This window comes from Erpetoichthys calabaricus, chromosome 10 (genome assembly GCF_900747795.2).
Source record: "Erpetoichthys calabaricus chromosome 10, fErpCal1.3, whole genome shotgun sequence".
Classification (NCBI taxonomy): domain Eukaryota; kingdom Metazoa; phylum Chordata; class Cladistia; order Polypteriformes; family Polypteridae; genus Erpetoichthys; species Erpetoichthys calabaricus.
Genome location: NC_041403.2, coordinates 131312783 through 131326737, shown reverse-complemented (window position 1 = coordinate 131326737; position 13955 = coordinate 131312783). Strand labels below are relative to the sequence as shown.

Below are 13955 nucleotides of genomic sequence, written 5' to 3'. Positions count from 1 at the left end.
ATAACCGATTTGAAGCACTGAGTATCACTTCTTACATAAAACATGCAGGGCAGTCAATCCTGGAACAGGTGTTGATCAGTTGTGGTTAAAAAGAGGACAAGCAGCTGTCAAAGGATGGAAGATAAGTAGGTTATTAAAAAATAAACAGCCACTGTGAGACTTAATACACTAATACATTGTTCAATCTAATTTTCTAATCTGATTGATCAAGACAAGGGTCATGGTTGGGGCTGGAGCATATCCAGCTAGTATAAAACGTAAAATGCAAGGCAGGATCAAGCCCTGGACAGGGTGCCAGTCCTTCACAGGGTGTGGTCGAAATGTAACATCTTATTAAAGAAAGAAACCTCCTCTAACAGGACAATTCAGTAATCAGGCTGGAGAAAAGCTGTTCATTGTATCCTTTTAATGACTCCTCGGCAAAATGCCTTGGAGGGAGCATTCTTCAAAAGCAGTCTGTTACAGCCTGGTCAGAACTGTCAGAGAAACAAAGGATAGAGGTTAATTTTTTATAAACTGTTGAATTTACATACAGTGTCAATCAATACATACATTGTACTCTGGTTGGTTTGTTGGTTTATACCCTGTGAAAGGGTACGTCCCGGACACAGACAGGCAGACACGTTCCAGTCCATCACCACACGTTTATTTACACAAGTCACACTAAAGTCACTAGTGCACCTCACCAAACCCCCACAGTCTCTCACAAGCCCGGCTTCTTCCTTAAGCCTCCTCTTCTACTTCACACAACACTCGGGGCCTCTCCTTGCCGCCTCCTCTGCACTGGCCTTGTCAACCTCCTACTCGACTCCAGCCTTGATTGCCGGGCGGCGGCTCCTTAAATAGGTGGCTGATTGCGGGCCGCACCCAGCCACCTGTGACATAATTCCCCCGCTAGCTGAGACCTCCTGGGACCAGCGGACCATTCCGCAAGGACGAGAATCCCTCGGCAGCAAGCCGACACACTGTAGCCTAGGACCCGATCCTGCAAAGAAAACAGAAAAACAAGGGGCGGGGACGTTGCCCTGACGCAGCCCCTCGGCTCGTCTTCTCGGTTGGGCCAACGCTCTCCGCTCCAATCGGCACCCTGATGCTCCCTCTTTCGGCTTCCACCTCGGCGCCTTCCACGATCCCCACCACGGGACCACCAGTGGGATCACGCTTCGTTTCCACCTCCCAAGCTGCGGTTTTCTCCTCTGCCTCCGCAGAGGACGGCCCTTCACGGGACGTGTGCACTCAGCAGCACGTCCTCCCATATCGGAGGAACTGGCTTCCCCAAGCCGCTTCCTTCGTTTACTTTGGGACGCCACAACGGTTCAGATCTGCCCATTGTAAGAGGGCAGACCCAGCCCCGCTGGCGTCCGGAGCTTCATGGGGTCGGTCTTCCTTACCTTCCCCGCTGTGCCTCTCCGTCCAGGAGCTCCTGCAGCGCGCCGATCCTCTCCTGCCTGTGGCTCTTGATCCGACGGCTCTGCCATCCTTCCTGACTCCAGCGTCTCCACCCGGAGGGCACATCGCTCGGCCGGCGGTGACAGCACAAGGCGCAGTTGTTCTTGCAGGCCCTGTAAAAGTGCCGCCAAGGAGAGAGAAGCAGCCAGCGGTGGGTTTACCTTATGAGTAATTCCACTTACCGACTGCTCTCTATGGGCCCTTCCCTGCGGCCCACTCGGGTTTCTTCCTGGCACGAGATGGACATTCCCTGCTCCCGCCTCTGACCAATCGTTGACAGGACACGCTGCCCAATCCCGTGCCTGTTACGAGGAGGGACTTCCGGTCTGCAGCCTCCTCGCCCTCATTCCACACTCAAGGGCGAGGTTCAGGGCAATTCCGCGGCTGCTGCGGCTGTTGTGTGTGCAGCGTCTCCTTCCCGGCAGCCCTCCTTGCTGCTGCCGCGCCCTCGAGCTGCCCCTGAAACAATAATAAGTCCAACGGCGGACTTCCCGTGGTCCGCGACACACTCAATAGATGCGGGGTTGAGTGCACGCCGCCCCTGTGGCACGTGGGCGAGGTTGCCTGCTGTGCCGGGCCTTTCACAAAACTCTCCAACAACACAGGTCCCCAACTTGACCCAGGTGGAGCATCCTGCCGACTATGCCACTGTGAAAGGGTACGTCCCGGACACAGACAGGCAGACACGTTCCAGTCCATCACCACACGTTTATTTACACAAGTCACACTATATATAAAGTCACTAGTGCACCTAACCAAACCCCCACAGTCTCTCACAAGCCTGGCTTCTTCCTTAAGCCTCCTCTTCTACTTCACACAACACTCAGGGCCTCTCCTTGCCACCTCCTCTGCACCGGCCTCGTCAACCTCCTACCCGACTCCAGCCTTGATTGCCGGGCGACGGCTCCTTAAATAGGTGGTTGATTGCGGGCCGCACCCAGCCACCTGTAACAACCCAAATATTTATATAGAATAAAAGTCTACTATGTTATATTCTGGTTCTTCTTGTACCTTTTGAGATGAGACACCATCATTGAAATTTCTGTGCATATAACAACTGTCCATTCTCGTTTATAGGACATCTTCTGATTTCTTAGGCATCTCTCAGTCATCCTTCAGTACATTTTGTATATTATTATCAACCTTTCTTCTGGAACATTATTTACTAGACCATCTCAGTATTTTTCCTAAACCAAATCTTATATTTCAGTGTACATTTTGTTGTTCATTTGACCTTTATTTGGTTTCCCACATTTATTAACCCTTTATGCTATTTCTTTAAGATTAATGCTATGTTACCCTAAAATTATTCTTCCACAAGGGCAAACACTTATACACTAGATCCAATTTAGTGTAGTCAACTCACCTAACAAGCATATATTTGGAGAGTGAAAACCGGAGCACCCAGAGGAAACCCATATAGACATACTGTAGGGAGAACATACAACCTCCACGTCTGGAGGATCTGGGATCTGGAACCCGAGGCAGCAGCGCTACCACAGCTCCACCGTGCCGCTTAATTGTTCAATTTACTAACTATTCTACTATAACTATTAAATGGCATTTTGGTTTCTTTTTCTGTATTTTAATAATGTTGACAGTGAAAGTAAGCATCTTTTATATGTGAATAGTATAATATGTTATTATAATATAATATGTGAATTTCCCATTGGGAAGTATCTATCTATCTATCTATCTATCTATCTACAGTGGTGTGAAAAACTATTTGCCCCCTTCCTGATTTCTTATTCTTTTGCATGTTTGTCACACAAAATGTTTCTGATCATCAAACACATTTAACCATTAGTCAGATATAACACAAGTAAACACAAAATGCAGTTTGTAAATGGTGGTTTTTATTATTTAGGGAGAAAAAAAAATCCAAACCTACATGGCCCTGTGTGAAAAAGTAATTGCCCCCTGAACCTAATAACTGGTTGGGCCACCCTTAGCAGCAATAACTGCAATCAAGCGTTTGCGATAACTTGCAATGAGTCTTTTACAGCGCTCTGGAGGAATTTTGGCCCACTCATCTTTGCAAAATTGTTGTAATTCAGCTTTATTTGAGGGTTTTCTAGCATGAACCGCCTTTTTAAGGTCATGCCATAGCATCTCAATTGGATTCAGGTCAAGACTTTGACTTGGCCACTCCAAAGTCTTCATTTTGTTTTTCTTCAGCCATTCAGAGGTGGATTTGCTGGTGTGTTTTGGGTCATTGTCCTGATCCAGCACCCAAGATCGCTTCAGCTTGAGTTGACGAACAGATGGCCGGACATTCTCCTTCAGGATTTTTTGGTAGACAGTAGAATTCATGGTTCCATCTATCACAGCAAGCCTTCCAGGTCCTGAAGCAGCAAAACAACCCCAGACCATCACACTACCACCACCATATTTTACTGTTGGTATGATGTTCTTTTTCTGAAATGCTGTGTTCCTTTTACGCCAGATGTAACGGGACATTTGCCTTCCAAAAAGTTCAACTTTTGACTCATCAGTCCACAAGGTATTTTCCCAAAAGTCTTGGCAATCATTGAGATGTTTCTTAGCAAAACTGAGACGAGCCCTAATGTTCTTTTTGCTTAACAGTGGTTTGCGTCTTGGAAATCTGCCATGCAGGCCGTTTTTTGCCCAGTCTCTTTCTTATGGTGGAGTCGTGAACACTGTCCTTAATTGAGGCAAGTGAGGCCTGCAGTTCTTTAGACGTTGTCCTGGGGTCTTTTGTGACCTCTCGGATGAGTCGTCTCTGCGCTCTTGGGGTAATTTTGGTCGGCCGGCCACTCCTGTGAAGGTTCACCACTGTTCCATGTTTTTGCCATTTGTGGATAATGGCTCTCACTGTGGTTCGCTGGAGTCCCAAAGCTTTAGAAATGGCTTTATAACCTTTACCAGACTGATAGATCTCAATTACTTCTGTTCTCATTTGTTCCTGAATTTCTTTGGATCTTGGCATGATGTCTAGCTTTTGAGGTGCTTTTGGTCTACTTCTCTGTGTCAGGCAGCTCCTATTTAAGTGATTTCTTGATTGAAACAGGTGTGGCAGTAATCAGGCCTGGGGGTGGCTACGGAAATTGAACTCAGGTGTGATACACCACAGTTAGGTTATCTTTTAACAAGGGGGCAATTACTTTTTCACACAGGGCCATGTAGGTTTGGATTTTTTTTCTCCCTAAATAATAAACACCATCATTTAAAAACTGCATTTTGTGTTTACTTGTGTTATATTTGACTAATGGTTAAATATGTTTGATGATCAGAAACATTTTGTGTGACAAACATGCAAAAGAATAAGAAATCAGGAAGGGGGCAAATAGTTTTTCACACCACTGTATCTATCTATCTATTCTGACTGCTACCTTAAAGGAGCTTAAACTTTGCTTTTCGTATGCTTTTTGAAACACAAGGGCAATGCTGTGTCAGTTTAGGTAACTAAAATCTATCTGAAAATAAGAAATCAGTGAAAGAGTGGACTCCACACGTAAAGGATACTGAGCTGTTTTCAGAGTTCAATCTTATTTCTGCATCCTCAAGCAGCACAATAGCTGTGACACTGACTTCCATGTCAGCACTACCCTCCCACTAAGAACTCCATTAAAATGTAATTCTTTTTTCTTCATTCTGATATCTAAGGCTATTTTTTATTTAGGCCTCTGAAACTTGTATATACTTCAGTAGTTGTAAAACTTCACTACTTTTCAAGTTACTTTGAAATCGCTTCTTTGGCCATGGACCTCCACTACCCGCTCAAGCCTGAATGATAACCTAAAACTACTTTCTTGTCATGAGTTACAGGTCATTCATTTTTGTTTTACATAACAAGAGTAACAATAAGAAAACAAACTACAAAAATGTTTTAAATGGTTATAGAAATTGAATCAATGGATGTGAAAGTCTTTCCCTTTTGTATTCTAAATTAGAGTGATCTTTTGTTTCTTGACAGGCAGCATCATTATGTATGGAGCCCTTCTTCTCTTTGAGTCGGAGTTTGTCCACATCGTAGCCATCTCCTTTACATCTCTGATTCTCACAGAGCTACTGATGGTGGCTTTAACTATTCAGACTTGGCACTGGCTCATGATTGTGGCCGAGTTGCTCAGCCTGGCTTGCTACATTGCTTCGCTTGTTTTCCTTCATGAATTCATTGGTAAGTAACTGACAGTCTGGTTAAACATAGGTTATAGCACATCACATTTAACAAATGGCTGCTGTTTGAGAAAGTGATTCTGCACTGTGTTACACTGAAAAGGCAGTGATTCTATAGAGTTCACTAGTTTATATTAAATTACCATAAAAATAATGTGAAAAATAAATTACAAGTGAAATTTTTATAATATATTTTCGAAAAATGTTTTCTAAAATAAAGCATGCTTAAAATATCATGCACACATTTTTAACACTGTTAAAACATTGTACTAGAGTTGGAAGACCTGTGTTGTGGTTGTCTGTTGGGTGTGCTGGGTAAATTAAATCATTCATTTATGTTTATGTGCGATCACTTAATCTTAAAGTGCTGTTACAGTGAATGGTATAGTACTGCCAATATGGCCTTTAGAAGTATCTAAAACTGAGTCAGAAAATGAAAGGTCTTCACTCACATTTTCCCCTGTATTTTTAGTTTACATTTATTTATACTACATAGTTTACAGCAGACACAATTGTTGTGCTGATACGGTGTGTTTCCTTTCAGGTCTACATGAGTATTTAGTGTTAGAAAGCACCTGTCTCTTCATTGTCTTTAAATGAATACTCCACACAAATGTGATTTTTTTCTGTTTGTTTACACCCCATGTAGTTTGTAGTGATGGCTGAGGAAATTTTTAAACTCATGTTTTCATGCAAAATTGATAGAAAACATGATAAAATAGAAGCCAATAGTGATCAATTCTTTACAACGGCAAACAATGTGAAAAATGTCCATGAGGGAAAAAAAATGTGAAAAATGTCCATGAGGGGAAAAAAAAATTCCCATTACTTATATCACATAGTGTACGTGTGAGTTATTCAGTCATGTTCTCAAAACATGCTAAACACATACTTTTTTGCTAAAATATTGTTATATATATATATAATAATAATAATATATATAATATATAATTCTGAAAAAGTCAGTGCACATCAAAAACAGGAAACTAAAGCTTCACGGGATTGCATTTTTGAATAGAAGACAGGACTCTTGACCAACAAATGAGGGGCAGAGGTGGATCTTCAATTCAAAATGTCAGTCCCACAAGGGTTTAGTTTCCTGTTTTCATCTTCCTTGTCTCTTTTCTTTTTGTCCTCTCTAATTTACTCGGACCTTTTATACACTTTGTGATTGCAGGTGCACTAAATTATCTGTGTCCATTCCCCTGTTAAGCTGAGCAGCTGATCATCGCTTTTGCATACACCGGCACTCGCAACATCTGAACTGTACTATTTTTAAAAATATCCCGCTCCAATCCACTACGGAGATCAGACACGATTTTCTTTTTCTATTAACCAAATGCTTCTTCATGATTAGTTTCCTTATCCAGATCACTGAATTGAATTTAAAAAATGCTTTGCTTAAATAAATACTACCTATCACTGAATTGAATTTAAAAAATGCTTTGCTTAAATAAATACTACCTATTTCATACACCATGGCACCGTATATTTAACTGTATGTGTTTAAACAAACCTGTATCTCTATGTGTATGCACTATATAATTTGTAAAGTTGTAATTGCATTTTACCTGTGAACTTTTACAACAATCTAAGGCTGCATTGAAAAACTGAATTAAATGTTAGACGGAGTTCTGAGAACCTCAGCAGCAGAACCTCAATGAGTACATATATTTTTATCTCTTAGAAAGCTAATTCTGTGAGTTGTAAAGTGTATAATTGAGGTGGAGGTAATGGCTTGGCTTGGCACCCAAGCAGTGTGAGGCAGAAAGACTACCCGCTGAGCCATTCAATTGTTTAGGTTTGTTTTTTTTAAGTTTGCTAATTCTAAGCCAATTCATTCCATATTTCCATGTAGAAATACATTGTTCAGATACTTAAGTAATGTTTACTCACTATTCAGTAAGGTAACTGGTTAATTGTATATAAGAGGAATCACAGTACAGTAATCCCTCCTCTATCGCGGGGATTGCGTTCCAGACCCCCCCGCGAAAGGTGAAAATCCGCGAAGTAGAAACCCATATGTTTATATGGTTATTTTTATATTGTCATGCTTGGGTCACAGATTTGCACAGAAACACAGGAGGTTGTAGAGAGACAGGAACTTTATTCAAACACTACAAACAAACATTTGTCTCTTTTTCAAAAGTTTAAACTGTGCTCCATTACAAGACAGAGATGACAGTTCCGTCTCACAATTAAAAGAATGCAAACATATATTCCTCTTCAAAGGAGTGCGCGTCAGGAGGAGATAATGTCAGAGAGATAGAGAGAAAAAAGCAAACAATCGGAAATCAATAGGGCTGTTTGGCTTTTAAGTATGCGAAGAATTGCCGGACAACGCAGCTGCTAGGAAGGGAGCAATGTAAAGGTAGCCTTTCAGCATTTTTTTAGAGGAGCGTCCGTCCATATCGTCTAGTGGTGCGAACAGCCACCCCTGCTCACACCCCCTTCGTCAGGAGCACATAATGTCAGAGAGAGAGAGACAGAGAAAAACAAACAATTAAAAATCAATACGTGCCGTTCGAGCTTTTAAGTATGCTAAGCACCATACAGGAAGCATATCGCTTGACAAAACAGCCACATTTAAGCCCAGCAAGGAAGAGAGCAATGTGAAGGTAATCTTTCAGTGTTTTTTGAGGAGTGGCCGTATCTTCTAGGGGTGCGAACAGCCCCTGTGCTCACACTATATTTGAGGAGTTTTATTTAATATGTAATACATGCTCTGATTGGGTAGCTTCTCAGCCATCTGCCAATAGCGTCCCTTGTATGAAATCAACTGGGCAAACCAACTGAGGAAGCATGTACCAGAAATTAAAAGACCCATTGTCCGCAGAAATCCGCGAACCAGCAAAAAGTCCGCGATATATATTTAAATATGCTTGCATATAAAATCCGCGATAAGAGTGAAGCCGCGAAAGTCGAAGCGCGATATAGCGAGGGATTACTGTAGTCCAAAAGAAACTTTATTCACAGCACTTAACAAATTTGAGTCAAGACGATAGTTTTCTCAAACAGGAAAAAGACATTTGACTGAATGAGAGTTTTTAGTAAGCATCTGTAATGTGTTTTCAGAATGCATACAATAGCTATACTTTAGGACCTCTGGATTGGTTTGCTCCAGTTTATGATATCAGCTGAAGAGAGTAGGCATTCACTTTTTTTCATCTAATCTGTAATATCCATTCCTCTGCAGTAAGATGGATATTAAGTAGGCAGCGATACAATGCATGCCTCTGGAGCAATTCTTTTATTTATTAACACAACATAACTGATGTACAATATACTGGCCAGAGCAGTTCAAATTTACTGAAAAAGTTATGGAAGAATCCAGTAACTCACAAATAAATGTAGAAAGTACTTTATTCTTTCCACTCCTTTTCACTCAAAGTATATCCAAGGGGTCATGCCCCTCCCACAAAATAAATTTATATTAAATGTAAAGTAGTAAACCCAAAGAAAACTGCATAAAATGCCTCATTTTGTAATGTACAGTCCCAGATTCCCAGGATTTGGCTATTTGTGAATTGGCCATGAACAATTAAATGGGAATATTTTTGGAATTTGCTGAAAAATTGCAAGAACTTGTAGATGCCATGTAAGCCAAAAAAAAAATAATTAGTATCACATAAAATCATATACTATATAAATAGTAGTGTTATTTAATATTTATTTGCATAAGTGCATACTATTTTTTTAATATTAAAAGATATTTTGGCAAAAAGAACTGTGGGATCTATGCCAGCTACCTTCTAACCTTCAGTGGTCACTTATTTTACAGCAGATCCGGACATCTTCTCCTAACCCCAAAAAAGAACATGTGAAAAGACGATTTCCCCTTAGGGATTAGTAAAGTATATCAGTCAGTCAGTTTAGTTTGCACTCTGCACACGCACACACACACACACACACACACACACGCTCACTCGCTCTCTCTCTCTCTCTCTCTTCTTACAGTACTTGGCTCTACCACCCACAGACATGAAAACACCACCCCATAGCAGGTATGCTGTTAAAGTGTGGGTACTTTAGGCAGACTTAATGAGAGGACATGTGGTCATAATGTGGTGGACGCTGAAAAATCAACTAATACTGAAAGAAAGGAAAAAGTACAAGAAACTCCTAAAATTAATACATTTCCGGCAGATGAGAAACACATGAACAAATCCAATTTTTGACCAGATTATAGGAGCTATGGATTGAGAAGCCCAGCAGGCATACTGAGATTGGGACTGCACAATTAAATGCATGTACATGAATGTATTTTACACGCAGTAGTTCCATGATATAATGTTTGTTTTCAATAGGTTTTCAGATATAAAAGTGGACAGTTTCTTTGTCACTCAGTTTTTCAAAGAGTAAAAGTGTATGTTCAGTGGTGATGTGATGCTTGCAGATCTGTGACATTCCTTTCAATTAGAAGACCTGGTGAACAAATAATAAGTGCTTAGAAGTATTTTTGCTCCATAGGTTTGTGCTCAAAATTAAACCAAGAATTCAATGCAGCACTCTACATGCAAACTATTTTAAAGAACTATGGCCCAGATTACTGTAACGCCTCATCTGAAACAATATCCAAGGCCAGCTGGTAATAGTCAGGGCTGGATACACATTTATTTTAATGTACTGTAAGACATGCAACACAAAATGAAATAAAACCAAACTGTGAGGGTAGCAACATGTAAGATGGTCACATTGCATTACTGTTTGTGTTTTTGTAGTTGCTGCATATTTGTCATAAACAGCTGGGTGTGCTGATTACATCACTGTTCTGCCAAGTGGAGTATCTTGACGCTCACGTTTCATCATTGAGTATTTGTGTATTTTTTTTAATTTCTGTTTCTTGATTTTGTTTCAGACATCTACTTTATTACGACATTATCTTTCCTGTGGAAGGTGACTGTGATCACCCTCATCAGCTGCCTCCCACTGTATATCCTCAAGTATTTACGCAGGAAATTCTCTCCACCCAGCTATTCTAAGCTTACTTCATAATTTCAGGGGGTTGATCGGGAACTCTTCAGAATGATTGTATTTAATGTGTTACTAAAGCCTCTGAACGTTTTATTAACAATTGAAATAAAGTGGGTTTTAATGGACTTACTAAAATGAGAGCAAGAACAATTCCATTTTAAACAAATTGTTACCAACCAGTTGGAGCCATTGAGAAGAAATACAGCAGTTGATTTTGTGAATGGATATTTTTTTTTACACAGTGGATACCAAGCAGTTTAGATTCAAAATAATATGGTCCACTATCTAGCCACTTTGGTGGAAGTAAACTCATGTCTAAGACATTCTAATGCTTATTTGTGCACTCAAGATACATGATACCAAAACATATGCTGAAGCTGTCACTCTCAGTATTTAAGGTGGGATCTGATTATTTACAATTAACAGACGACTTGTAGCGTTAGTTCTGATTGACATCCGCCACTGAGGCATCCAGGTGCGCTGCACAGTATTCTATTGCCTTTCCGTCTCTCAACCAAAAACTGGACTTTACGTTGATTGAAGAGAAGATTTGCACAGCCATGTTTTTCATACTCTTAGCGTCTGTTGCTTTTATAAGGCACTCTCTTTCACAGGAGAGCTCTTCAGATCATTCCTCATAACATTTAGTAAAGACCGCATAAAAATTCAAGGCAAACACATATATTGAGATTTGAAATTGCTTGAGATTGTTTTTTTCTAAACGGGAAAGGACCCATCCAAAAATCTGTGTACATTCTAAACTGAAGTAGCAAAAGTAGTTAGCCCATTTCCTGAACACTGACTTGAACCCAACAGTAGGGTCCCTGTGTAATTTATGGTCACACAACAGCGTGGAAAGTGAAACGTTAACAGCAGCCTCTTCTTGTAAGTGGGTGACCATGTGTTTTCAGCCTTTTTCCTGATTAATAAACTTCTGGTTTTATACACTCATATATCATTAACACAGGACTGTGGTTATTTCCGTTTTTTTAGTATTCTCAATCATGTACTTCTTAAATAACAACTCAGCACTGAGTTAATAAATTTGACCTTATATATTAGTGCATTTTACAACCGAACATGGAGGTAACGTCAGTGTTTTTTACTGCCAGTGAAGGAGGCACTTCGGTCGTTGTTAAATAGTGTTGATTACATTGAAAGTTTCTGCCTGTGTATTAACAAAACAGTGTTGTGAAGCATTTGATGTCAGTTAATATCCAGCAACTCTTCTGTGCCTGTGTGGCCAAGTCCTCTCATTGCGTGCCTTTAAAAGGAGTCGTAACAGACATCAGGGAAAGGATCTGTAGGCAGTCGAAATCTTTCCAATTGATGATGTCGTTTTACAAGATCTGTACAGAGGTGCAGGTTGCTTAAATCGTATGTGTGGGCATTTATCTGAAACAGGGAAACAGTTGTTGTTGAAAATTGAAAACAGAAGGCCTGGGGCTGTTTGTGTGCCAGCTGTATGCTCTGTGCATGCAAGTTCCTGTAGTTCGCTGTTTGCTCGTCCTTGTTGTTGCATGATCTGGTGTGCCATGCTGGGAGTTATGGCCAGTTTTTAGTTGTGAATTGAAAGGGCTCAATTTTTTGTCTGCAATTTGTTTCATGGTGCTTTTTATTACAGCTGATGGTAAAAACTCAACCATGGCCAACTCAAAAAAAAAAAAAAAAGTAAACCCTGAACACCCCTCCACGACTTGGTATGAATACTAACACATTTGTCCATTTTGGGACCACAAGGAGCTGAAGGCGATTCCAACAGCATTGGGCGCAAGGTGGTTAAAACGGCTCTGGCTGAGGTGCCAGTCTATCACAGTAAATATTCATGGGCGAGTGACGTATGGAGAGAAGAATTTTAAGTGTTCTCAGTCAAAGATTATATTTGACCTTGGCTGGATGGATATCTTCATATTCAGTCATTTTTCCTAATTGCCATCCGAGTGTTGTAATCTCCACCAGCCTCCATCATTAGAAAATGTCTTTACGTAATCTCCTTCCAAGATAAGTTTGGAAACGTTTTGTCCGAGTTAATGGTTCCAACAAAATCAACAAAAGTAGCTATCTTCATAAATATAAAATGTTCTGTCACAGGAACCAAATCATATTTGTTCCACTATAGTGATCTGCTAACATCTTTTATAATGCAGCTACTCATGTTCTACTGCTTATCTACCGAACTTGAGACCTGAAATGCTCTTATAAACTATTCTGTTTGGTGCTTTTACAAAGCTTCAAAATGTAAACATTTTATTTTCACAGTTTTGTTCAGGCACTGTGGCCTTGTGGCTAAGGAGTAAGTTGTGAAACTGTTTGTCCCATTATTGATTCATTTTATTTAATTATTCTTTTTGGCTGTCTATTTTTATACAACACATTTTCCATTGACAAATTGAGAGCACTTCACACATTTACAAATATCAACCTGAAACAGAAAACATCATGCAGTATGTGCATTCAAATATAGATCTGTGTATTTAATAACGCAGTGGTGTCCCAGTGCCAAAGGCAGAATTCTAGAAACAACATTGGATCTGCAACTCCTTGTGCATAAAATATATGCACACATGTCATTGAGGGCACCCCCATCAGAACAAACTAATACTGCAACAACAGGACAACGTTACGGTCCACAAAGGGCTTGTCTTGGCCAAAGGCCGTCGCTGATTATTTGGAGTGAGGGAGCCCTGCTGGGCCACCATTCACCATGGCCAATGTAGTGTCTCATCGCTTAGTAGATTTTGTGCTGGATGTGTGACCAGTTGGTGTCACTGCTACCACCCATGACTTCTCCTCTGCTAGAGTTACACCGCTGCCAGTTTCCATTTTGTGTGTAAATGGCTGTGTTTCTTGTGATGCCAACATTTTGTACTTGGTTGTTAATTCCAGGACCTGTTTTATGTATTCTCTTTGTGTTCGATATCCAGCAAATTGCACAGATAAAATGTAAGAACAAAAAATGGGCTCATTGTAATAAAAGAGTAACTTGTGAAAATAAACTTTTAATATTGTTGTTATTTGCAAATGTCTTTGTGTCATTTTTATTTTTTTCTTTATTTAGGTGGAATGATAATGCTAAAAAATGGATAAATAAACATCATTGTTTTGGCAGTTATTTAAATACTTTTTTACAATTATTATTAATGTTAAGATTTGACCTCTGACTTGTTACTATCATTTTTTCAATTAATTTTTACATTAAAATGAAGTTGAGCTACTGTCAGCGCAGACCTGGGCACCAGCACATCTCAACTGCCTTTCAGACAAGCTGTGAACTTGAGAGATGTCCCAGCGGGAGCTTAGAGAATCTGATGGCTACCAGCGTCTATAACATCTGAGAATGTAAGAAACTCTGAGGAATGTAAAATGGGGTAGATTAAATATTCTGGTACTCG

General features: G+C 40.4%; 1 protein-coding gene across 2 annotated transcripts in view; it reads left to right on the top strand.

Annotated features, from left to right (window-relative positions):
- The window catches only part of LOC114658438 (probable phospholipid-transporting ATPase IIA), a 351266-nt gene extending 337681 nt beyond the window's left edge, over positions 1-13585 (top strand). Inside the window, exons 27-28 of one of the 2 annotated variants that reach the window (XM_051932991.1) lie at positions 5387-5590; positions 10448-13585. In XM_051932991.1, coding sequence (XP_051788951.1) covers positions 5387-5590; positions 10448-10584 — 341 coding nt within the window. In that variant the 3' untranslated portion in view covers positions 10585-13585. Of the gene's footprint in view, positions 1-5386; positions 5591-10447 lie in introns of those variants that run through there. The other variant, XM_051932992.1, reaches the window with a different exon arrangement.
- The last annotated feature ends 370 nt before the right edge of the window (positions 13586-13955 follow it).